Genomic DNA, 27,655 nt, shown 5'->3' on the forward strand with positions numbered 1-27,655 from the left:
CAATTTTGTTAAAAATTCACAAACAATTTTGTGGGAAGACTCCCTCAACGGGCTTCGACAGTCCATTTCTTCCTTCATTTCTGTGGCGGCCCTGGAAGAGCCATTGGCCTTGTTATAATGCTTCGTTTTATTGATTTAATTTTTATTCCAGTTTTATGCCTTCATTAGTGTCGCCTTGCACATCCATCAGCACAATATCTTGTTGTTGATGTACGTTTTATTGTAGAATAAATCAAAGCTACAAGGTTAAATGATGGCTACGAAAAACAAGTAACAAGTTAAAACAACACACCATTTATTTTTGGAGGGAGGGAACAAATAAAAATCAGCATAAAATCATAAATAAAATCGGTTGCTAAATAAATGAGAACAACTTCCATGCTAATTAAAATCGATGCAGTGCCCCATTGCCGTTTATACATTGCTCATAACTTGTTCATCATTATTCTGAGATATCTACCCCACTGCAAACAATGCCACAGGGATGAGATGAGTTGTTTTTGTGGGTTCTTCGTCCAAGCTAATAAAGGGTTTGTCATTTTGCTCAGCTGTGATGACTGTGGCAGCTGAGCCCATGGTTAGCTCATCATAATATTTTAAAATTTATATTGCGCCCCTTTTATACACTATTATCAAAGGCGCATGACACATGTTAAAAAGCACAGAGGAGGGAAGAAAAGGACAAAGAAAAAAAGACTGATCACCAGGGCCCAATTTCATAGAGCTGCTAAGCACTGAAAATTTGCTCAGCATGAAATTCCTTCCTTTATAAAAACAAGATTATCAACCAAAATTTTCATTTGTTGCATATTGTTTGTTACTGGTATTTAGCTGTTTTTTTTCTTGCTTTTCCTGAAAATCATGTGGAAATTTTGTTGGTAATCATGTTTTTATCAAGGCAAAAATATCATGCTAAGTTTTTTTTAGTTCTAAGCAGTTCTATGAAATTTGGGCCAAGGCCAGTGCCCAAACAAAAGAATGGGGACGTCTGTCTCATCATGTGGTGTGTATTTCATAGATCCTCGTTCCCAATACGGACTATGTCTTCAACCTTTCAGTCGAGTGACTAGGTATCCTAGTGTATTAATGTTTATCTCCATTTCATATCAGCCAATGATACATTTACATAGCTGTTAATAATTTATGCTGGTATGCTTTTGACGATGTGGTAAAGGCATAAATTATAATTATTGCATAGAAATGTGGATGCTTCTTGTATGAACAATTCTACAAAAATACAACTACATTAGTTTGTTAAAGCTTGTCCAATTAATTTGTTTATTTTTTTATAATTTATTAACAAACAAAAATAATCATCTGTTTTGTTGTTATTGTTGTTGTTGTTGTTGTTGATGTTGTTGTTGTTGTTTTTGCTACTGCTGCTGCTGTTGTTACAAAAGATGGTTACTTATATTATGGGAAAGTTGAATAATACCGACTTCCACTCACAAAAAACACGTCCGAAAACAAAATGAAATCAAACGCATTTTATTTACCTTTTTTATTAATATCATTGTATTAAATCCCCTTCAATTTACTTCGTTATAATATCGATATGCAGTTAACCCATAGTGAAGTCTCAATACAAAAAAATGTATAACCGACTGCAAATTTATATGCCTGTAATAATATATAAAATCAAATCGTTCATTATTAATACGTAGTCCCATCAAAACATCGAACCTCGAACGTAGTGAACCAAAAACAACAATTCTGACAATGGTTACAAAATAATTTGCATACAAAATATTTAAAAAAGACAAGTGGTAAACTATCCTTACTTTACTGATAGACTTCCATTAGTTAACACTATTCAAACAACATTGTTTACATGGAAAAGGGCAAAGTTCATCGTTATATTGAAACAAGTAAAGTATACAGACCTCATTTAAAGAGATTCCGAGTTTTATAATTTGATGACATCACACTGTGGTTCATGATTTCACACATGACAACAATTTTATCAAGCATTGTATGTCACAGTACTTTCTGGTAGAAACACGGTTGGCCATTTTGTGGAGTCAAAACTTAAAAAAGAAAAAATGGCCGACCGTGTTAGTTCGTGACGTTAAAGGATAACCGTGCAATTTCGAGTGATAATTATGTGGATTATTATTTTATACTCTTAAAATATCTTTCTATAAACATATGCTTTTCATAACAAATCGTTACAAACGCTTTTCAAAGACCAACTCGTCCGATCCAAGGCAACGTGTTCCTTTAAGACAGATCGGTTTAAGGGTAAAAACAAAAAATAATATTCTTTATTCTCGATGCAAAACTTATTATATAAATGGTTTATCAGGATATGCAAAATGCAAAGCAGCATTCATTCAAATTGATTTAGTGTGATTGGGCTCGATGGATTTTGTTCCTTAATGTGCCTCATATTTAGCAGACACAATCCTTACGATAGCCACCCAATAAACAACTCACATTATTTTTATTTTTTTGAACACACCATCATGCCTCATAATTTGATACTAATAATGCAGATCATCTGATTTGGTTATTACCTCATTTTCTAACACGTCGTTGCGGGAAAAACATACGGTGCAAATTAAGGTTTGATCATAATTCTGATGGCCTATACTATCATAGGTAACGACCACACACAACAGACATTAGCTGATGGAAGGCCATGTTTCTGTTGCCATGGTTATGGTTGCTGTGGCAATCCGTGACGCAATTCACTCAAAAGAATTATGCCCGAAAGGAGCAGTTTGTCTTTAAGCTATGGAAAGCTTTACCACGAGTAGGTCTCATACACGCTGCTTATAATTTCATCTCTATCACATATTGATTCAAACTGTATTTTGAATGTCAAGATAGCCAATGAGTTGAGCAAATCCATAACCTCTTGATCCTGGAGTCTAATCTTAAGAAATGTGCATAAAAGATACAAGTTGGCATTATGCAATTGATTATGCATGAGGTTATTATTAGTTGATGGGTTTGTTTCCAAGGCCCATGTTAAAGTCGTATTGACGTGAAGCACTGACCTATGTTTCTTTATAAAATGATAAACCATTATCATTGGTTGCACAAGAAATACAACTTTATACCAATTTAACAAAAACTGCTTTCTTACAACACATTACTAAAGTTAGACATGATTATACACCGAACACAAAAAACCTAAAATCAAAAGCTCCTTTATCATAGTGTAAACATAGCAATTAATAACTTAATTGTATAGCGCTGTTAGAGTAACATTGAAGACATACCACTATGCATTCCATCACAGCGTAAAAACGTTGTACAATTATTATTAAATAACCAGACGCTTATATCAGTAATACAATAAACAAAATTGTATAGACTTTTAACAAACAATGTCGCCATCTTTGTTTGCCCATCTCCGTCTATGCTATGGGAATATTACTGCGTATTTCAATCACAAAAGGAAAATTTTCCACCACACTTCAAGGCTCAAATTCATTAAGATTTCAAGCCGTGTGGAGAACATGAGGTGGAGGAGTTGTGTTGTTGTTGTTGCTGTCTTGGTTTGCCTCCTTGGTTTTTTTTTAAGTGTCGACTTTGAAATCTCCAACATGCAACGACTGTTGGAGTTGTCTGTGTCCCTCACCAGATAGGTCACACCATCAATGTGTCCTCCAACATCATGCCACCATGGTCACAACGGAAAAGCGACAAAGCAAGATGGCGGCTAAGTGATCAAAGTTTATAACTATGTTCTTTAACTTCCTACAATACAAAACAACGTACAAAAATAGCCCATATATAAACCTTCTTGTTCCATTTGCATATATACAAGTAACACTTTGGAATAAGTTTAAATACCAGGAGAGATATTATAGGCAAGTTATATAGTTGAGAAAATGGCGTAAAAACAAATTGACTGTGATGTCAGTACTTTGGAACATTCAAAAAAGGTTTTTACGTCATATTATGGATTTAAGCGTAACTTCTGCACTTGTTAATTACGTTATAAAGTACGTCTACAACTTTTAGATTTATCAAAACGCCACATAACAAGTCTGCATGAAATGCAATGTGAATCAAATTTAGGAGTAACAACACAAGTTATTGATAACCGAGATTTCATGGGATGTGTTGAGGACGGGTCGTTGGAATGGAGTATTATGTTCAAGAGGTAAAACAGACATAGAGTAGTCAAAGTTCGTTCTGGGAAATATACTTATTAGGTGGAAGTTATTCGTTGAGCTTGCATTAAAGACACTGGCTGGACACTATTGGTAATTGTCTCAACATAAGCATAAAAAAAGAAACCTGTGAAAATTTGAGCTCAATTGTCGTCGAAGTTGCGAGATATGGTCACACGAAGTTGTGTGCTTTCAGATGCTTGATTTCGAGACCTCAAATTCTAAATCTGACGTCTCGAAATCAAATTGATGGAAATTTACTTCTCTCTCGAAAACTATGTCACTTCAGAGGGAGCTTCTCACAATGTTTTATACTACCAACCTCTCCCCATTACTCGTAATCAAGAAAGGTTTTATGTTAAAAACTATTTTGAGTAAGTAATACCAATAGTGTCCACTGCCTCTAATAGTGCAAACATCCAAGATTATAATAAGGCGGCGTAGTTTTAGATTAATATAAGGAGAAAAACAGTTAATGTTGTTTGGTTGACCATGGTCTTTTCGAAACCACGTGGAGCCTTGGTTTGCCGAGACTAAATACTAGTTTTTACAGCGCCCAAAGATTTGAGGTGAATCCACCAGAACCTGCCCCAAAGGCCAGAAACTATCTTTTATTAAAAGAGCCAAACAGACTTTGCATTCAGAAACAGTGTGCGACCTTTAAGATATATCACAACTAGAATCAGCAGTCGGTGTACGCTGGGAAACACATCAATGATGATGACGCCAAGATCATAAAGTATATGCACATGAACGTACGTACATTATACTATACCGACAACACTTTCCATTTTTATATACATCCGGATGGCTTGAATTTCCACACGTAGTGTGTCGCACGTCTCTCAAATAGGCAATTACAATATGATTGCTTTGGGGCTGTGTATAATATTATGACATTCAGAAAATGTGTTGATTTTTTTTCGGATATACTCTAGGAGATGAAATAGCAGACGTATGCGATTAAAGGCACTTGCTCATTATTCCGGAAATTATTATCCTTTTTGACAATTTACGATGGCGGCCAAAAGGGGGTCTTTCTATAATTTTATGTATGCACTTACGGGTATGTATAATACGTGCAGGAGTTCATGTACATGGCATTCAAGCAGTAAAAATCATTTCAAGTACGGACATACAAAATTATCTCACACCCAAAATGAAGCCGTTTTTGTGCTATGTCCCGCACGTCGTGTTGAAACTTGAGAGTGTAAACAGTAGAATAATTTATGCACAAACCGAAGCTTGACGTCACGAAACTGCTCTTAAATGAGCGAGGTTGATCACTCTCATCCCCAGTGGATGAAGCTCACCAATCCACAGTTAAGGGATGTGCCTTTCACATGTTCTCATTAGTTTTTAGAGTAATATTTCAAAATTGATGCAATGCCAATAAATGTACACACTGTGAATTTAAATTGAAATAGAAAAGCGAGTTTATAATGGGTGGTTCTTAAACCATCCTTCAGGTCTGAAACGTTTTGACCAGAATGTTAATAATCACACTGTTCGGGTAAGCAGGCTCTGAAGACATTGATGAAGCTTTGGCGGTTTGACTATTGGTATCATTTTTTAAAGAGCCGTTGAGAACGTCATCACTTACTGATGACCCCTGACCTGTCGTTGTGCCACTGTCATCTACTGAACCCATACCACACTTTAAAGCTCACACTGATCTCTATTATAATAAGAGTATAATAGAGATCAGTGGACTGGTCCCCATATATCTTTATCCGCAGGTATTGGTTTAACAGAACCGGTGATTTCAGTATACAGTGATTTGATTGGATAAACGTGCAGTGACGTCAGCTTATTCATGTGTTTTGATTGGAGCGAAGTGATGTTTGGCAGCTGCACTTTCGGTCGTCTGATTGTGTGAAAGGTGAGAAAGGCAGATCTCCTGGCGTAATCTATATGAGCCTGGATGTGTGACGTCAGATGTTCAAGCTAACCTTGCCTGGCGTTTGGCACACACTGTCCACACTGTCCCCTATTGCATCGGCCAGCCGATGAGGGAACGCTTGGTGCAAAAAGACCTCAGCCTGCCGCCGGATGAGGACGCTATCACCTACTGACCTCGGACATTCTGCTGCGCCGGGTCGGTTCAATGGACATGTCCTGTGAACAGCATATATTAGAAATCAGGCACATAACGGTGAGCAAGACTAGCAAGAGTAACGGAATGGTGAAGGCGAACACAACGTCAGAGGAGATGCTGGGCCCGTTGCCTATGGCCTCGTTTAGTTGGCGCAAGATGGCGTCAAGGCCCAAATACACAGAGACACTGGTGGTGGTCCCTGCACCATCGAAGGTGGTACTGGTCGTGGCAATTTGAAAGTAGTGGCGCTCCAAGTCGTACAGGCTAGCTAGCTCAAGGTCGGATACGACCTCCTCCATCTTCTTCCCGAGGGAAATATACATCTGGTGGCAAGAAAACAGAAATGAAGCTTAATGAAACGGTTTGCCGTCGTTCAATGCCAATTGTGTTTAATTTACTTTGAGAGAAAGCTTTTTGGGTGGTTATTACGAGAGCACATGACTTGTCTCTATAACCGGATCGGAGGGGACGGTTATTTCTTGCATAAAAAAGGCATCGCGAGAGAGCCTTGCCGAACGGACGCTCTGGACACTTTTAAAATCTCCTGAAGACGAGGAGAGTAACTTGTTTGAACGTCTGGAACAATTATTTTCGGAGGCAACACTCCCCGAAATTAGATTTGCACCGTCGTTGTACCAGCAAATTTACAAGTTCAAAGTTAATTCTTTCTTTTAAAATAAGTTCACCTCCTTTTTTGAAACATGCTTTTGTTTCACCAACGAAACGATCGCCGAAGAAAATGATGTTTTAATTGGAGAGTTTTGAACGCTAGGTGGCAGCAGACTTACCAGGTTTATTTCCATTACGTAGTTCTTTAGTATGCGCACATTACCGAGAACGATTACCTGGTAGGTCTTATACCATCTAGTGTCCCAAAGTCGCCCATTCATAAACCCGTTTCCATGCTGCCAATATTAATGGATATGATTTCCTTTGATAATGGCATTATTACAAACGATTGTCGCCCTTAAAAATGGCACATAACATAACTAAACATTCACAAGCTATGTGTCTTTCCTTGATACATTTTAGACTTTTATTAAGTATCTAATCTATAACCTCCTGACAATACATGTAATTGCAAACGGAAAAAATAAAGTGTAGGTGTATACACACACTTGAAGCATGTCGTACCCCAGATGTCATTTGACTTAAGATGATAACTCATATCTCATGAATTGATGATGATTGGCCTTGACTCATATTTGCCTATGTGGCAATTTCCAACATCCAAGAGCAGCAAGTTATAATTGTTAGGCTGCATTAATACCCATAGACTATACTCATTGAGCTATATAATAAAACAGCTCTATGACTACACTGCAAGTATTCAGTATGGCTGCAGCACGTGGCCTATTATTCCTCAACCCGGCGGTTTGTGTACATCAAAATTGCCACTGTCGTAGTGCTTTTCAAAGATGGCAACCCTGCGTCATAATGAGCCCCAGATTCAAAATTCCGCCCAGTTGTTCCGGATGTTTAAACGAGACGACACGAAGGTTGGGAAATCGGCCCTTTGGGTGTAAGGGCACGATGACGGTCGCTTTTGATTGAAAATCAGGGATATTGCAGACATATCAATTTGTTCCAGTCTGACTTGCAATTGGCTGTATCGGGTTACACCAACAAGTCCCTCAACTAATGGGCGTCTTCAGTCTGTCTCAAAAAACGAAAACAACACCACATGAAGGGGCATCGATTTGAAAATTAACAACGAACCTTTGCAATTTATAAACAGGGAAGGTTGGTTGATACAGAAAATATATATCATTGGTGCATTAAAGCATTCACCATGCAAAAATGTATCATATGCCTATATATTTTTATTGCATCCATTGTCAATACCAACTAACAAGGGTTTTCATGTCTGAGGCAATCTAGACGATCTATACCCTCAGTTGAAAAATGTCATATCTTCTAAATATTGACAGATCATTTCTCAAGGGCACCTATCGGATTAGTAAGGTCACGTGGTACCTCCTTCGGAATGCTTGAAATATGAAAGACAACTTCAAATTCCTTCTCAAGTCGATTTCCTGATGGCTGCTTTGGATAAAGCCGTGAGCAATTACCGATTGTACGGTTCAGAAATGGGTTAGGTTTCATGGAAGCATTATGCGAAGCTCTGTTAACGTGGTTAAAGGCAAGGTATGGCCTATATATTTGGTTTTAGAACCATTCGACTGTTTTAAATACTGCAGAAACGTAAATGTATTGACCATGGTGACAATGTACATTCTTTGAGTATTCTGGCAGGCAAGATACTACACTGGTCCTGTGGGAAAGTTGACATTTTACATTTTGTGTCACAATTTCCACATAAATCCAAGAGTTATGAAAGTAAAAGCTGGACAAGTTTTGAGATGTGCCCTCTTTCATCAGAACAATAATGGGCATTTACAATGCGCCGGTATCCATCTAAAGATGCTCATGGCGCATATCAAAAGTTGATAAAAATTAGACAGTGCAATCTCCATAAAATATAAGATTTTATGTTTTCTTCCAATTAGACTGTGTACAAATTGTGCCTGCAGGAAGTCCAGGCTCTGTGGCTCTTTTGTAAACATGATTGTGATGTCACAGGTCACATCTATACGATCAAACTATAAGTATAATGTGAAAACTTCATTTTAAAAATGTGGTCCCGTTTTTCAGATATTGCCGAAAAGCCAGGAGCAGATCCTGTACAGTCAATACACGTAATAATATAGACCTAACGGTGATTCTGTTTGAAAAGGGTAATTAAAAAGAGATCGGGGCTACTTCACAACGATTCAAAACTTCTGTAATTACGCAAAGGTACTCTTGCCTCGTTGATAAATCTCCATCCTTGAAAACAACATCTCATCGCCAGAGCCTCTCCACCACACAGAAGTCTGGACAATTTTCATCCAATGTCAACTTACGAAAGATAAAACCCTCTGGTGGATCAGTAGAAATGATGGCAATAATCCTTCAGGGTCCACGAGGCTTGATTACCCCCCGGAGACGTGGTGCTGAACCTTCTCAGAATAAAGACTGCAATTCCATCGTGCTGTTTAGGGATGGGAGGACTTGTTCTCCTTCCAACGAATCTTTAGATCAAACTAGTCTAGCCTAAATGTTGAGAAAAAACAACAGCCACTACATCTTATAAAAAAACACATGAGATTTTCGTGTTTGAGTAACAAATATTTATCTACACCGTGCAAAGCACTAAAGCCTCAAGTTTGTTCTTGAATGTAAAACCGTTTTTGACCGATATTGTGTATGTATACTTTCCTTTTTTTATGCCCATCTAGCTGCCGGGCAACCTCGGTAGTCTTGGTAAGATACTGCTCTAGAATTGCAAGGGTCGTGGGTTCGAATCCCACCCGAGTAACATGCCTGTGATATTTGTTTACAGGACTCGGGAAAGTACTGAGTATAAACACGCATCGGTGTATGGAAAAAAAAAACTTTATCCCCGATGCAAATTTAACATCTCCTATAATCAGCAGGGTTGTTACCAAATCATCAAGTTAAGTCTCAATTAGTTTTCCCCTCAAGTCAAATCAAGTCACAAGTCAGTGAAATTGGCAACTCGAGTCTGACTCGAGTCCAGTCAACAACACTGCTCATCAGTGAACTCTGTGAAATTTCTCTACTATTTCCAACTCTCTTATAGCTTTATTGAAAACCATCCACATACTCCATTATATGTGAAGAACATCGATCGCAAAGCGAGTTCTCTCCCCAGGTACACGGCCCGTCCAACCCCTTTCCGGCCGCGCCTCAAGCCTTCGGCCTTAGGTGAGCTAGTCCCCAGTATACTAAAACATTCCAGTTCACACAAATATAAGTCTCACGATTATAAAACTTCACCTTGAAAAAACAAAGCGTCTTTTCAAAGGTTGGTTTTATGAGGTATACTTGGAAAACCAACGAATGATAGCATGACCTCTTCCATTGACTTAATATCAAGCTTCAAAACAATGTGACGCCTATACTAATTTGAAGTGAAGCCTAATGCTTACCACTTACAATCCCCTTTAAACCCTGTCTCCCCAAAGATAACTGCATTTTGATGAGATAATCTATTCAGATCCAGTGCAATCGAACGTGGGAGCGCGACTGGATCATTCCGAATCTAACAGTAACATTATCGCTAAAGTCGCCAACTTAAAACAGATTGGAAACCCAATGCGGGTAGCGAGGACGAACCATACAGGTAACAGCGGCAGCTGGGGAAAAGAATAATTCAACTATTCATGTCATGAATGTTTTTAGTCGATAATGATCTGTGGACTATAGGCTCCCCTGAGTGCATGGAATTCTAACATTAGACGGGAAATCACAGAGGATCAAACAAAAAAATGTGGTGAGATTTCGGACATGTTCAGGATCAACAGAGAACACTCTAAATACTCCTGGGTCAAAACTGACCCGGAGTCCGAGTCACAGGGACCTTACCCATTTTGGTCAGGCTGACCCCAAACAAAATTACAAATGGAATTTCAATTCCAAGTTGCGTCATCCGGATCAGACATCTACCGACACAGAAATAGGACATACGCGTCAACCTAGACTTGGCTCAAGTCCCTATCCCGTGCCATCGCCAGAAAACTATAGTGTTTTCGTGATGCTCTGCATTCCCCAACCTGTTCCGAACATTTTGACGGCGAGCGCACATTGCCATAGTACAGTAGAGACCTCCCACACGAGAACGGGACTTGAATCAAGTCTAAGGTCAACCCTGACCCAGATGTACAATGTTTGTTCCACACCGAGCAGAATTGTTGCTTACAACTTTTGCAGCAGAATGCGCTGGTTATCAATAAAGCACTATAGACCTACATTCCAAATGCGTAACTAAACGCGCGTCAAAACACTACTATCTTGAGCTTCAGTTTGTTTTGCAAAATACCTTTCATATTGACACCAAATTGGTGATAACGTACTACCGAGTGGGTGCGGCCCTTTGTCAAAAATTATTACTGCATTGAGTAAAGTATCATATCACACAACATACCGTTACGCAATTTGTGAATGTCATTGTGGACTTATTTGTTTGTGTCTCATCAAAGGCTACGTTGATATCATCAAAAAGAAAATCACACGTATCTATAAAATAATATTTGTGTTGAATTTAGACCCGTTCATTGGCCGCCATCTTTGATGAAATGTGCACGCGTGAAAGGCTATATCATTGGCTGAGAGTAGTGCGCAGTGTACGGTGCACTTTTCAATGTAGTAAAGATGGCGGCCGATGACTTGATGTTTAATCCATCTATACCTAACCTGGCTATGGGAAATACACACGAACTGTGCTTGACATGAATGTCAATGAATCCGGATGTGGCAAGAAAGTAGAGGGTGATGCGGTTTCACACATGTTCCGACCGTCACACCTATGTTCCAACACCCCAGAGTATTTTTCCTATTCCTAACCCTGACCCCATATTATATTCACGTTGTCGGAACATTGGGGAGTCGGAATATAGGGGAGTCGGAATATAGGGGCGTCGGAATATAGGGGCGTCGGAATTTAGAGCAGTCACTGTGAGATACATTATGCAGGCGATCATATTGCGCCGACACACCTGCGCTAATGAAACTTCCCTTAAAGAGCGAGACGTGCAAAGTTGCAGCTAAGCACATGCAAATATTGCTTTGCCGAAACAGCTTACCAGCCAAAATGTCATAATAGTTTAACCTGTTTTGACAATTGCCCCGTTACTTTTATGCCTAGCACAGAAATTGGCTAAGCAACATTTCTGCTTTAAAAAGGCTTCGTAAACTTGAGTCCGGAGAACCAACATCAAAAGTTATAGACAATAATATTGCTTGTTGCATGATAACAGACTAACCTGCCCGAAATTATGAAAAGTTTTGCGCTGCATGCAAGTCATGCGAAATAACATTTGTTTATTGTGGTCTGTTTAATTAAAAACAAAATGCCATAAATTCATTTGTGGGTGTGCAATTGAATATTTTTCTTCAACTGCACATAGCCTATCATAATATCGTGTATAATAACTATAGATGCACACCCGAATGGTGTAAGTTTTTTTTTAATCCACGGCATAACATTGTGAATGAACGTATAATTATGCCTGTATGAATGTTGTGTCATTCATAACCTCACGTACAGAACCCATTCAATTACAAGGGTTTTACAAAGGGTACACCTTAATAAAGGTTTACTCATTCCATTATGCGGGCAAAAATGTACTGCATGGAAGCATCATAAAATATCACATCGAATAAATCCACACTGAACATTATTGTTTGGCTACATACAGTCCCTACCCGCATAATTCCACACCTTCGTCTGTACGACGACATTATTTATTAATTTTTTTAATCAAAGTGTAATCCGTCAAATTATAACATATCGATAGACTGTGAAGTGATGTTGTATTCGTATACAACCACGAATCCACCTCGTCCACGTTCGCTTTATGTTATGTTGAAAACATCGTTCTCATGTTTTATTTCATACACGTTACAAGGTGCCAGTCGGGGGTGACTGTTGGGAGTGGGGGCACCACAGGGATCAAGAGGTTTTTACGTGTTGCGGGAAAGCTATAGGGGAAAACATTATGTCACTTATGAACACTAACTAATTGGACAAAAAGAATACCAACAACAAGAACAATAGGTGTAGTAATTGCATTTTATATCCAGTTTTTAGTTGGTTCGGGCTGAAGTTCAATAATAGTGGCTTCTAATGTAGCGCTCACATCAGTTCTAGCGCTCACATCAGTCACTCAGTGACGCTCCAACATTCAGTATTTCCCTGCAAGGTTTGTGGGACTACGTTTGAATTATGAGACCTACTCCTTTAATATAATACCCCGTAATGGTTTACAAGGTGCTATATGGCGCAATATGCAGCCAATCATACCTGGGGTCACAAAGACTAGTCCTAACCTATGGAGATATTAAAAACGCAAGGCTGGTCCTCAGTTTTAGGACGAGTAAACTTGTCATAACCCGAGTTAATCTAGTCTTAAATCTTTGTGAAATCCACCCTGGAACACAGGGCGGGGCGAACCCCTTCTTTTTTCGGTAAATGCATTGGGTCCTTTACGTGCGTTACACAACACACGGGAGTCGGGACCAACACACCGGTGTGGCGGTTTCAGTGTTCCGCCGTGTTCAGTTTTCCGGGTGACGTAGTCGGACATATCAGCACGTTGTTCGAACGGTTTTAGCTTTCCGGCGTGTTCGGTTTTCCGGGTGACCTGTCAGATACCGCCGCGAGTACCCTGGCGAGTACTGTAGCTCTCTCAGCAGTGACCCCAAATTGTTTATATTACGGTTCTTTTCTGTGTAGTCACATAATCTCTTGCCCCATCTTTACATGTATTCATGGGTACAACTTTAGGTAGGTCACACTCTGCTTGCATAAAAAACAACTCATACGATCCACGCGTTTGCCGCTAGTTGTGCTCGATACGTGGACGCCGCCATGACAGCTACCGGCGGGTGACAGATGACTCAATACGGCACTAAAAATGGACTGCTTTCGCTTGCTGTGCGCAGGCATCTCATGACGTAATGCTACCGTATTTGGTAATTCGGAAAACTGAACACAGCGGAAAGTTGAAACCACCACAACGGGTCTCCGACTCACCAGCTTGATATGTAAACTCAAAGTATAGAATCACTTGACTAATGATTTAGATGCGGAATACTTGTCAATATGCTGCCATTTGTTTTTCTGCAAACCGAGACTGTTGTGAGGTTAGAGCATTGACCCCACACTGTTTTAAAACAACACGATCACGTCCGCGTTATAATTGCTTTAGCTGCACCTGCCTGAGCAACACATTCGTTCCCAATTATAAACTAATGACGTGACTAATAAAAAGTAATTTGTAATAACGATTAACTCATTCATGAACAAATCACAGATCATTTTCCAAGTATTTCTTAAATGACAGACAAATACAGATTCGTAATAACGAATCAAAATATACAAAGTTTGTAACGTAGAGTTACTTATTCGTCACGAATAAACAATTATTTCTCATTAGAAATTGGTAGCGAGCATTACCAATAGTAATTCAACTTCAATAGTATGGTATAACTTCAATAGTATGGTATAACTCATAAAGGAATACAACGTGAACTTCTTGGACGAATTGGGTATCCGTATAAAACGGGCATCCGTAACGGGCACTGATCAACCGTGAAGAACCATTGATGGACTGTTGTAGCAACTCAATGGCAACTCCATGCCAAATAGCGGGTTAACGCCCACTGCCCCAACCCTACACCACCAATCCAATGAATAAAATAAGCAATACAACCCCCGAGAAATATATTTGGAAGACGATATCTTACTTTAGAAAGTCGTCATCTAGAGGTAAATCATTTAATGATGTCGACACTTTGAGTTTTATTGATCTTGCAGTAAGTTGTCTAAGGATCTCAAGAAGTTGAAATGGCACTTCTAGAGCACCGTACATACCTCGTTCGAGAATCTTGAGTAGAAGACCACAGCAGAGTCATCGCATCCCTGCTTAGAGAACCAATTCAGTCTGGTCGCCTTGGCGAAGTCTCCAGCTATAACATTTATAGGTTGGAAATCCCTCCTGGTGGACAAATTAAAAAGGGATATCAAAACCAAGTACCGTAATTGAATTGGTTGGAACCATAAAATGTTTAAAGTCAATGGACACCTTTGGTAATTGTCAAAGACTCGTATTCTCACTTGGTGTATCCCAACATGCATAAACTAACAAATCTGTGAAGATTTGAACTCAATTGATTTACAATTTTGCTAGAAAATAATGAACGAAAAATCACCCAATTGTTGCACAAATTTGTGCGCTTTCAGACGAACAAAATATAAAACTCTTTAAATATTGAGTGAGAAATTACCTCTTTCTCAATGACTAGGTTTACTTTAAAGGGGCCGTTTCTCACAATGTTTTATTTTATCAACAGCTCTCCATTGCTCGTTACCAAGCAAGTTGTTATACTAACATTGAGTAACTACCAATAGTGCCCAGTGCCTTTAAATGCCGTTTAATGGTTGTGCACACTTCTTCAATTGATGAGATATTATTAGTGAAGTTTACTTGGAGTCAAGGTAAACACGCAGTCAGGAATAGGACCTCCCATCATTGATTAATAAACTCGGGAATTTCACACTGGGCAGAGAATCTATATAGAGAAACAGTCAAGGTGATAGGGTGGCGAGACACGTTTCAATCTAGATCTCGATGTGAGACTTTAAAGGATACAGGGGTGGATTTCACAAAGATTTAAGACTAGTCTTATCTCGGGTAAGACGAGCCTAAGTTTACCAGCCTTAAGTTTTCCATGGGTGGATTTCACAAAGATTTAAGACTAGTCTTATCTCGGGTAAGACGAGCCTAAGTTTACCAGCCTTAAGTTTTCCATGGGTGGATTTCACAAAGATTTAAGACTAGTCTTATCTCACATCCCAGGTAGGACGAGCCTAACTTGACGAGCCTAAGTTTACCAGCCTTAAGTTTTCAATGTCTGCTATAGGAATAGTCCTTATAAGTTAGGACTAGTCCTAAGTTCTTTGTGAAAGAACTGGACACTATTGGTTATTACTAAACTATATAATAATTAGCATACAAACGTGGTAACGAGCAACAGAGAGCTGTTGGTACAGTATAATAACATTGTGGGAAACGACTCCTCCTGAACAAAGGGTAGTTTTTGAGAAAGAGGTAATTTCGTAAAAATATTTGAATCTGAGAAAGAGTTCTGGCGTGCAGCCTTTGATAAATGAATCTGAAAACACACACATTAATTGTGCAAAAAATGTGTTTTTCTGCCACCACTCTTTTGCAACTTCGATACCTATTAAGCCCAAACTTTCAGAGATTTATTACTTTATGCATAGGATAACACCGAGTGAGAATACTGGTCTTTGACAATTACCGAAGGTGTCCACTGTCAACAGTATAGCCATTCTGGGTTTTTGTTGTCTTTTTTGTTTCCCCTTCATTGTAATCAGTGACCAATATGGTTAAAAAAATTAATTGAGCGCGAGAATGGCACGGTCTTAAACCAATAAATGACCGTTGCTTAAACCGTGTTAAAATGACATATAAGGAGATTGTAACGGTCCCAATCGAAAACGAACATGGATGGAAAACGTGAACATTATACACGCTGGCAGGGAGACTTCGTTACTGAGGTGACACCTCGATATTGACACAGAAGGTGCATTGGTTTTCAAATGGCATGAGGTTGGAAGATCAGGATCATTAATTAGATCAGGATCAATAATTAGATCGTGAATGAGCGAGTTGTTATGGACTAACGTTCTATATAAGGGGGAAAATTTGAATAGCTGTATTGACAGGTTTCGTCTCGAGTTTTTCCGGTGTTTGAGTGTATGATGAAAATGTACTCTTACTTATTCGGCTCCAATTCTCTTCGTAGAAATGGACTCTTTACTTATTCGGCACCATTACCTCCATATAAATGGACTCTTTACTTATTCGGCACCATTCCCTCTCGTTGGAAATGGACTATTTACTTATTCAGCACCATTCCCTTCAGTGTATGGCTCCCCAGGTCATGGTCTGACCGTGGAACTGTCCGGCGCGGTGATTGAAATCCACTCCCAACACGTGTGGCACGTGTCAGCTGATGAACTTTAGGCCCCAGTTGCCTAATGGCGTTCACATGTCATGTGCCAGAGCTCAATTTCACACAGCTGAGCTATGTGAAAGTAGCTGAGCATAACAACATTATGCTTACCAGAATAAGGTTACCAGCTAAGCTGTATACCATGTCTCATGTTCAAAATGTGGTCAAGCCGCTGTAGAAGCCATCAATTTGGACTTGATCTGTGTAAGACTGGTCCCCTGTATTTATCCGCAAGGATAAAGACAGGTAGGCCCTACTTGTTTTTCAGAACCAGTGATTTCATTGGATACAATGGTTTCATTGGATATATTTTTGGATTGGACCGAGTTGACGTTTGGCAGCTGCACGTTCGGTCGCCTGCATTCTGAATGTAGTTGTAAGGTGATTATGGACGGGAATTGACCTAGACTTGAGGCCACTCTCTCTGGCGTAATTCACGAGCCTTAAAGTGTGACGTCAGATGTTCAGGCTAGGTCTGTGTATATACATGTGTACACGAAAAGATGTCTACTCTATGATTAAGGTGTGCAACTCAAATGCACCTGGTGTATGTTGCCTCTGATATGATATTATTATGTGTCATCGCTTGACAAACCAAGAGCAACATTCCTGGGAGAGTGCGAAGATAGTGTGAAAGGAGTACAGGCTTGTCCATGTCCAATGTACCATACCTTGATGAAGAGTGTTGCGTGTCAAAATAGCCGTCTGCATAGGAAGCAAAGTAGTGGCAAGACACAGCCACTCATCGCGAAAACATCTGCGACCCTTTCTTTCCATAAGTTTGATAACAACATGAAATATTTACAATTTACGTCAACTCGACACGTCTTATTTATGTACAAGACACGATTAGCTTGGAATGTCCGTCTTGTGCATGTACAGCTGGATTAAGACAGCCTCTGCGGCTTTTGAATCCCGGTCACAGCAGTTTACCTGCGAGGTTTTGTGAATCTGCGTCAATTTTTCCCAAGAGGTTGAGATGAATCAAGAAAAGGCATATGTCCTGGGATCGTGGGTATGAGTTAAAGTGCGTGGGTTTTCTTTGGTGACTTGTGATTTTAAAACCCCTCAATATTCGTTTTTGGCAAAACAACTGTTTGTATACACTTCAACACGATGAGTGTTGCCACATTATACAGATAATCAAAACTTACACCATACTATTCACTTCTTTCTGCAAAATAAAAAGTCAATTTACATTGGTGTTATTTTCACACACACGCGTTGTAGTGATAACACCCATTGTGTCAATTTTTACACCACAGTTTGTGCACTGTAGGCCTTCTCGTTTTTAGTTTCATTATTCAAAGCATAGATCAGGAGTTCAGAGTGAATACATTTCATTGCAAATTGTTCATAATGTTTCTTGGGTGTATTGTCATGCACATGGGCCTACTTTTTCAGCTTCGATGTACAAATTCACTATTATTTGAGGCATAACAGTCCAATGCGGATTATGAGGTTACGTTTCCTCGTACTCTCCAAACGAATTGGGAATAATCATAACCCTGTAAAAAATTCTTAGATCGGGCGGGAATTTGATTTAAGATTGGATTAACCGACTGCACACTCAAGATGAGATAAACTGCTTCGACTTCGCAATGAAGAATGACCAGTCAAGCAGGTTATATGTAGTCATTTTGAGTGTAGATACAGCAGTGCGGAAACTACATTATTTTTGTTTGCTACGACAGCGAGTAAGGTGTGAGAGGCACTCGCATGCCCCGTTGCGGCAGACACCTTAAATGCGGGGACGCAAATAGCAAATTGGCGTGTCCCATGTGATACGGCACCGGCTTAGTAGCACCATTCTTGGGCGATGGGACCTAAGTAACTTAGCAACGAGGGTGGGAGAACTAACTGAGAAGGAATACTGAGGTAATAGCGTGTCATTGACGTAACTACGTACGTACGCCATCTTGACCGTCTTACGGTTGCACCCCAATTAAATGTGGAGGAAACAGCGGCGTCAAACTCATTATTTTGTTTGTATGCCCTCAAAATATTCTATAAATAAGACAGATTTGAGAACCCAAGAAAAGGGACACAGTGTTAATATTTTTCAAATTGTGACTTGGCCTGAGGGTTGTTGACTTCTAACTTGAGGTGTTTTGGATGACATAGGCCCTAAAATATAAGTGGTTCTATTTGGTGGGAGGTGTGGCCTCGGGTTATCTTTCAAGACTGATGCTCAGACGTTTAGAAAATTACAAAATTACACTGCGACTCCCCATAATGATTTGAGCAGACGATTACAGTTACAGTTCAAGAGTCAATTATATAATTTCCCATTTACCGTAAAAAGCTGTGAGACTTCTAAGTATTTGACGTGTATTTTTGAATATTCAACATTTTGCACTCTATGCTATGGGAGTTAATTTAGTATGGGATGCACCCCCTTTAATACGGCCACCATCTCGAACCCGGTTGAAAAAACCAAGATGGCAACAACACAATGTACAAGAACGCGTGCGCGAGGAGTCAAGTGAGGAGTCAAGTGCGCACATGTTGATCACAATCCTTCAAGCATAGCTTAACAAACTTCGTGATAAAACACTGCACTGACCACACACACACTCGAACACTGTTTATAACCACCGGTTATGCTGGCACCGTCCGTGTGTTTTTCCTTCGCCAAACATTGATCATAATAAGACTTGATGGGAACTCAAAAACTCGAGGGGAAAAACCTTCATCTAGGGTCCAGACTAATTTATTTCGGATATATCAGAGTCGAATGAGTGTTTAAAGGCATGGACCTAAGACCGATACTCTCACTTGGTGTATCTCAACAGATGCATAAAATAACAAATCTGTAAAAATTTTGACTCAATTGGTCATCGAAGTTGCAAAAGAACCATGAAAAAAATTGGTTAAATGATGTAGAATCTTGTTGAACCTTAGCCCCGATGGTCAAAACCCATGGTACCCGGTATCAAATCGAGTCTGTAGATTGTAGAAAGTTTGCAATTAAGTTTTTTGAGCAATTATTTTAACAAAAATTAATCGTAACCTCTTACCCTTCGTAATTTTCAAAGCTCAATCTATCCACCACGGCTACACCGATCAGGTACCCAGATGGGAGGACGTCACCACCTGTGCAACTATTATTAACCACCTTGCAGTCACAGGGCGATTGGTAGAAAATACTTTTGAGGAAGTTGTCCAAGAGAATGGCTGCAGAAAAGGAAAAAAAATATGAACAAAGCAAAAGGTAAATTTACTACAGGAGATACATTGGGAAACATGGAACAATACAAATTATTATGCCTATGAATAGATGATTTCACATGACGTCATTAAAAACAATGGAAACACAATGGAAAAGTTAAAGATATGAGCAAAGCAAACGTAAATTAACTACAGGATTGTTTATGGAAACATGGAACAATACAAATAGATGGGTTGCACATGACGTCATTGGCCGCCATCTTTGATGTAACACAATGGAAAAATGAAAGGTATGGACAAAGCAAAACGTAAATTAACTACAGGATTGTTTTGGGGAAAAATGGAACGAAACAGTAGATGGATTTCACATGACGTCATTGGCTGGCATCTTTGATGTAACACAATGGACAAGTGAAAGACATGAACAACAAACGGTAAATTAGCTACCGGGTTGTTTAGGGAAAACGTGACGTAATTGACCGCCATCGTCTCAACCATTGACTCTCAGCTATTGATAAACTTTCGTGTATGTTCCATCAAAGATGGCGGCCGGTGCAAGGGGGTAAATGGTTATATGCAGCATTGTGAAGGAGGCCTACATGGTCGCAGATGGTTGGAAACTCACACGGCTCGTGAAGACAAACATACGGTTTACGGATAATTAATTGCTATGCATATAGGTCACACATAATCATTAAAGGCAACGCATACCTTCGTTTTTTTATTAAATCGTTCGAATGTTGTATTCATATAAAAATGTAGATATATACAATGCCTAACATGTGAACATTATTAATATCGAAGTCTTAGCGCACGTTTCCACCAAACAAGGTACTCAAGGCGCTAAGTACATACAAACTTTCAGAAATGTATATAGCACCGTGTAAGGGTTTACAAGGTGCTACGGCGCATACAGCAGCCACGACCAGGAAACACCGGGGCGAACCCCTTCTCTTTTCAATAAGCGCACTGGGTTATTTTACATTCGTTACACAACACATGGGGCCAACGGCTTAACGTCCCATCCGAAGGACGAAGCAATGGTTAAGAGTGTCTTTCTTAAGGACACAAGTGTCACGGTTGGGGATTCGAACCCCCACTCTGCTGATCAGCGTTTTTGAGATATCGCCGAAAATACGGAGCGAATATATCCACGCAGGAAGAATAATTCCTAATATAAGAGTACACACATTGAGAAGCGTTCTGCAGTAACGCTTCTCAACTTCAAATGTTGGGGCATTACACAACCTCACTACTTACGAAGTGGAATGCTTCGCAAAATGATTTGTACTATCGAATCGAAAGTTTCTCACAATGCTATATCAACAGCACCCCGTTGCTCGTTACCAAGTTTGATGCTAAAAAATAATTTGTGAGTAAATACCAACAGTGTCCAATGCCTTTAAGGCAACTTAAAAAATCTGGGACCATTGATGGGCGTTCCCACGTGAAGCAGCTCCCGTAGCATCTGTTTCCACCCACAACCAAATATGACACTTCTACTTAACCAGCGCACGGTGAAATAATAGGTCAAGTTGTAATTGAATAGCGATTAGAAAGATAATTTGATTGTTTGCTGTTCTGATCCGTCCACACAGCTGACACGGACCGAGACAATTAGCTTAGATCTGCCTTGTCAAACCAAAGAGCAATGCAGACAGTTAGCCCAATCGATAAGTCTTTATTTAGAGTTGGAAGTTTTCTGGGAAAAAACATGTCTATATACTTTTAATTTAAACGATCTGTATACGTTCGGTAGGCCCCTAAGTTAATGAGAATCAAAACTTACTTAGCTTTGTGTACGTAAATATAATGTCGAAAAACTGTCCACGTCAAAGAACTGCGGTTATATGAAAAACGGTATCACTTATTATCCCCCAAAATTTGAATCTGAGAAGTGTTACTGGCAGTAGCGCTTCTCAGATTATATATTCCAATTGCGTATTATTCTTCCCGATGCATGGACAGAACCTCTCCGGATTTTCAGTAATATCTCAAACGCTATTTTCTCCACTATCACCGCATGTTAACGTAACTAATTCACTGGATGAGCGGAGAGGGTTTATACCGGTAACATTTTTTTTAAAAAACGGCCAGCTCAACAATTAAACCGAAACAATATGCATACCAAACAACTTTTACGTTTAAGCGACTGATAAAAAACAAAATACACATGTGGGCGTTGACAAGAACAAGATTTGTTTTATGAACAGCCTTCATGATCTTCGCTTTAGTAAACTCTTCAGAATTGTTATTCCAAGGCTCATGAGCTGAATATGTGTCGTGTCCAGGTAAGTAAACGTGTGAATGGCTGTCGGAACGGTCCAAAGGGCAAACAGTACTGTCGTACATGTTCAGCGACGCATTTCAAATAAATTATTTTATAGAGGAAAATAATTGGTTTCGGTTCTTTCATTACGGTACCCTACTCACCAACCCCTTTCATCAACCAAAGAAAAAAAAGAGAAGGCAAATAATAGAAAGGAAAGGTTTTTTGCCAAGGTTAATCTGCAACAACAGACTCATTTGATGTTAGCCTAATGAACTTTTGCTGGAATATTGTGTATACCTTTTCAAAAATAAAGTTTTACAATAATCATGTCAGTGGCACTTCATTGTGAAGCCATTCTGAGTTATGGTGGACACATGACACTATATCACTATCAGGTTTGGGTAAATTTGTCTGTGTATGCCAAACAAATATATTATAGTTTCCACTAATTTATTATCCCAAAAAGGCTATAATGGAATGGGTAGAAGTGGCAAGATAATTTGTGACACCGAGACGAATTTCTGAAACTAAGAGGTCAACTTATCATTTCACTCTACAAACTTCCTGGTCGGAATTTACCCCTGGTCACTGACCAATTTTCTGGGAACTGACCAATTTTCTGGTCAGGCTGACCAGGAAACTGGTATTTAAAAAGGGATGTTGACCTGGATTCTCTTCCAGAAATTAAATGGGTCAGGCCCCGTTTTTAGTTTGTATTAGGCAAGTTGTCTTATCGGTCGACATAAAGAGAGTCGTCTTGATGAGATATTGGTCTTTCCTTGAAATCCAGTTCGGCACTCCACCAGCACAATAATTTGTAGTATTTTGAGGGAGAAATACATTCACAATTTACTCAATAACAGGTGTTGTATTTGTTGTAGTTGTTTTTGTTGTTTATTTGTCTTTTGTAGTGATGTTGTTTTGTTTGGTTTTGTAGGCTGTTCATTGACATGTCCAGCTGTTTGGAACGCGCCTCCACATTCATTATAATTATTGACTGTATATATATATATATATATACATATAGGCTACTGTTTTGATGAGGATATTTGGAAAATAATTAACGTTGCTTTGAATTGAACAATGCCGGATCAGACATTCAGGCACACAATAGGTCCACTGGTGGGGCAGACAGGGGAAATTGGTGGGGGAATTGTGCCTTTGATGTTTACAAGCACGGAATTTGGAACACCATCAGACTATGTCACGAACAATATGGCTAGCGGGCCATTGCATTATGAACATTTTTGTCAAAGCAAATTTTATGCAATGAATGGCCCTATAGCCAAATATCTTTCTCATGACATACTCTGACTGCTGTAGTTCCAAATTCCATGCTTGTATCATCAAAGGTACAATCTCATCACACCTATAAGAATGAACAATTATTTACCATGCCTTGGCTCCATTATTACCAAATCGCTAGTGTCAGTGAATTTCAAAAGAGATGCGAGCATTAAATGGTTTAATACGCGATGGTGTTGCTATAATTGCAGTGTTGTCCATGTTTCAGACTGTTGAAGTGTCAATAGACATAGCATTTGCAAATAGCGGTAATAAAATAACCACCAGATTAGTGCGGATTACGTCGTTTATTACTATCACGAAGTACTTGTTTGTTTGACAAAGGAGGCAATTGACATGACAGTGTTATTGTAGATGATGTTTAACTGTTTACAGTTAAAGATAAAGGGCCCTTGTGGGAAAACTGTCAATTATACTTTAGTAGTTTGTTTTAGCTCTGCAACACTGAGCATCAAACAAACAGTTGAGCAAATTTGAGCTGCGCCACGTTCACATAATTATTTTGAGCATGTTTTCACAAGATAATAATAAGGACTACAAAATAAATCATATTTTAAACATGAAACCATGGAGGAAGAAAAAATAATAATCTTTAACAAAATGACTGTGGCACACATTCTGTTAAAGGCTGTGGACACTATAGCATAAAACCTCACTTGGTAATGAGTAATAGGTAGAGGTTGATAGTATAAAACATTCTGAGAAACGGCTCCCTCTGAAGTGACGTAGTTTTCGAGAAAGAGGTAGATTTCAATGAGTTTGATTTCGAGACCTCAAGTTTAGAATTTGAGGTCTCGAAACTCAAGCATCTGAAAGCACACAACTTCGTGTGTGTGACAAGGGTGTTTTTTTTCTTTCATAGTTATCTCGCAACTCCGACGACCAATCGAGCTCAAATTTTCACAGGTTTGTTATTCTATGCATATGTTGAGATACACCAAGTGAGAAGACTGGTCTTTGACAATTACCAATAGTGTTCATTGTTTTTAAACCAAGCGATTAAAAAAAAACTGTGTTTAAACTTGACTCGTGGTAGATTGATCTTTCACTAAAGATTAGTATTCAATTGTTGGTATATGCTCATCAACACAATTGTGTTTTGTTGTGTTGAGGAGATGAGACCTCAAAATTTACAATTTGGCAGGCATGTACAAAATGGATGGCCTTTTGGTATATTTTAGGAAGCACATCGTTACACTTGCTCTGTTGTTTGGGGCATTTTGTTATATACAATTATGTTGTAGAATATTTCTTGGTTAATGACTGATAGTCGTTTTTACCTTTACGAAATGTCATTCATGAACAATACTGTATACCCTCAAGGTTTGTGTAGTAAGACTGACAACATAAGTCTACCTTAATTAAATTTCGTCTTCCTAGAAAAGAGAATTATTTCCAAATATAGCCCCGTAACTACAAACCTTCGTCAATGGTGAGAACGTTGTCCGGGTCACATACCCAAGTTACGTTGAGGTCTGTTGTGGGCGTCACGGTGGCCGACCGGTCCGCTGAAAACCCGCAGGCTCCCGGCTGTGCTTGCGGGTCAGGGTAGTCGGTGGCTAGCCAGCCCGCTGTCTGGCAAAATGTCGATCGGGTAAGGATACTTAAAACTAGAAAACACACCAGGCCGAAGGCATGTAGAATACAGATGGCACGCTGTGGCATAGCAAACACAAAAAGACAAAACTGTCAAAAAAGGAGAGGGCAAGCATGGATGCCAGTTCCGAGTCCGAATCCAATGTCCTTTGGTCAAACTCGACCCTCAAAGTTCAGGCCGGTAGGCCTAGTAAAGTTCACTGTACAGTTCCACAGTGTCACTTCAGCAAACACAAACTGGATAGTAGCGCTGTAGTTTATGAAACACACGGTGCTTCTCAATGAATTACTATAGAAATTCCATGATCATTGTGGTCCACAGAGTGACTTTTGGTGGTAGCTGGATCGTGATCGTAGTAGGTGTCGTGTGGTCCAAAATGTAGCCGGCCAAAGTATTTCCTTGCATTGGTGACGCTTAGTACATCATACACCTGGTATCTCCAAACTAAGTCATGCAAACACGCATAATAGCTTTGAACTGTCAAAGAACATACGATGTTTTAAAACCTAGATGTAGTCGTTCCGTTTAGATATCCCAGCGGGAAACTGATGCCTACTGGTACCTATGGTTGGCAGCATTGTACCATGGTTAACTGCACAGTCACTTGGACACGGGCGTCCACATACCAATCGTGATTGGAGAGCTCATTGTATTTGCCCATAGCTAGGACACCGTTCTCTAAACACCAACAGTTAAAATATCACCAAAGAACACACCACATTGCCTTGAACTTCCGTGCACATTGTGTGCTAGCGGCGCAGCTTACACTCCATCCATTGTTAACCGTTCCATCTGTTGAAGATGACGGCTCTATGCCCATACATGCGACGAAAAGCCCGTAACAATAACCACTAGACGAATAGCCTACTCTTATTCCACTATGCTATGACCCATAGCCATACATCGAACCCTCTTTTCACAGACAAGCTAACATTCACAAGAGGGGGTAGTTCAAAGCAACTCTGAATCAACTGAAAGCAACTCTGAATCAACCGAGTTGGTGGCGGGGAGGGGTCTTGTGATTGAAAAACTTACAGAAGTATACACGGAACAACAAACACTGATTATGTTTTTAACTTCCAAGATTTTGTTCAAACCTCTCCTATCCTGCTTTCACAATTGTAATCGAAAACACAAACCATGAATGCAGTGTGGTGACTCTCTATGGAAATAGCCTGATGATGAGTTAATTTTTCGGGATGTTGAGTTGACTCAAAAGCATAGAGCTATACTCATGCTCAAATGGCAACTTGAACTAATAAAGTTGAACAACAAACTGAGAATAACACATAGACACGTAGAGAGAAATGGTACATTTTGGCACTTTTACGGGGTAAAGCCATAGCAAAATACAAAATAAATCAAATATTGACATTATTGAAAAGGTAAAGGATCATGGAGATGTGCATATAAGGCCACAGACGGGACTGTACAGAATGGCAGACAAGAACAGGCCGGGGGGGGGGGGTCACATGAGAAAATACCAAGATAAACCATCTTATAAGGTCAAGTGAGGCTGCTCAAGGATCATGTAGTGTAAAAAATGTACGGAGTGGAGTATAAAAATAAATATTCGATTGAGGGCGCCATTAATCTTACCAAACTATTTTCAAGTGGGTGTGCCACACTAACAAGTTGTTGATGTCAACAAATGCTAGATGATAAAAAACAAATATTATTCAGAAAATAATGTATTCTAATTTAAAGCAGAACAAGCTGATGGTGACATTTGTCCCCGTCTGCTGCTTGTCTGCTTGTCGCAACCAGAGCTGTGCACTAAGAGCGTTGCGCCTTCGTCCACGTGGTTGCTGGACGCCATTTTCGGTTATGCAGCTCAACCGAGTGAGCAGACAAGGCACCCACAGTTCGCAAATGCGTTTTTTCCCCACACAAAATGGCTTCATAAATGTCGAATCTCTTTCAATATACGGCTCTGTGGTTGCACGGTGCACGCCCCCACCCCCCCCCCCCCCCCAAAAAAAGGGAGAAAACAGAGCTTCAATCGAGGCTCTCAAAATATTATTAGATAGACATAATTTTTTGAGAGCCCACCAAAAGGGTTTCAGTTTAAAAAATGGAACTTGAATTTTGGACATGTTATAAAAATTATAGGCCTCCTAGGCCCTAAAACATTGTCATATTTGCTGAGAGTATAACTCGATGGTCACTGGGACTCCCCATATGAAATTGAGCAGAGGATTTAAGTTCAAGAGTCAATGAATAAATAATTTCCCCTTTTACTCTAAAAGTTGTGAGACCTCAAAGTATTAATTTTTTGGTAAAATGTTTTCAACATTTTGCACTGTGAGTTTATCCGGGTGCACACCCTGTAGCATTTCACACTGGGGTGGGTGGGACGCATTAAACAAACCTGAGAATTTAAACCACTAGGAAGAGTTTCCGTCATTGCTTTTATGGAAAACCCTGATGATTTATACTCAATGACAAATGGATTCAAATCACTACACTAAATGTTT

At 39.5% G+C, this 27,655-nt stretch overlaps 1 protein-coding gene across 1 annotated transcript; it reads right to left on the minus strand.

The window, feature by feature from the left end:
- Positions 1–1,488: 1,488 nt before the first annotated feature.
- Positions 1,489–26,019, minus strand: LOC139944702 (uncharacterized). The gene is made up of 4 exons (XM_071941784.1): positions 25,003–26,019; positions 19,854–20,010; positions 14,666–14,789; positions 1,489–6,548 (listed from the first exon to the last, which is right to left on the minus strand). Exons 1-4 carry the CDS (start codon positions 25,244–25,246, stop codon positions 6,192–6,194), a joined length of 882 nt encoding a protein of 293 aa, XP_071797885.1. The 5' UTR covers positions 25,247–26,019; the 3' UTR covers positions 1,489–6,191.
- Between the last annotated feature and the right edge of the window lie 1,636 nt (positions 26,020–27,655).

Source organism: Asterias amurensis, chromosome 11, assembly GCF_032118995.1.
Source record: "Asterias amurensis chromosome 11, ASM3211899v1".
Lineage (NCBI taxonomy): Eukaryota > Metazoa > Echinodermata > Asteroidea > Forcipulatida > Asteriidae > Asterias > Asterias amurensis.

Bases quoted from the DNA above. Each gene is read 5' to 3' on its own strand.
- LOC139944702 (XM_071941784.1), bottom strand. From the start codon at position 25,246: ATGCCACAGCGTGCCATCTGTATTCTACATGCCTTCGGCCTGGTGTGT. The intron at 20,011-25,002 runs GTTTGTAGTTAC...CCTTTTCTGCAG, and splicing joins CGTTCTCACCATTGACGAAG to CCATTCTCTTGGACAACTTC. The intron at 14,790-19,853 runs GTAAGAGGTTAC...TTTGTCCACCAG, and splicing joins AGCTTTGAAAATTACGAAGG to GAGGGATTTCCAACCTATAA.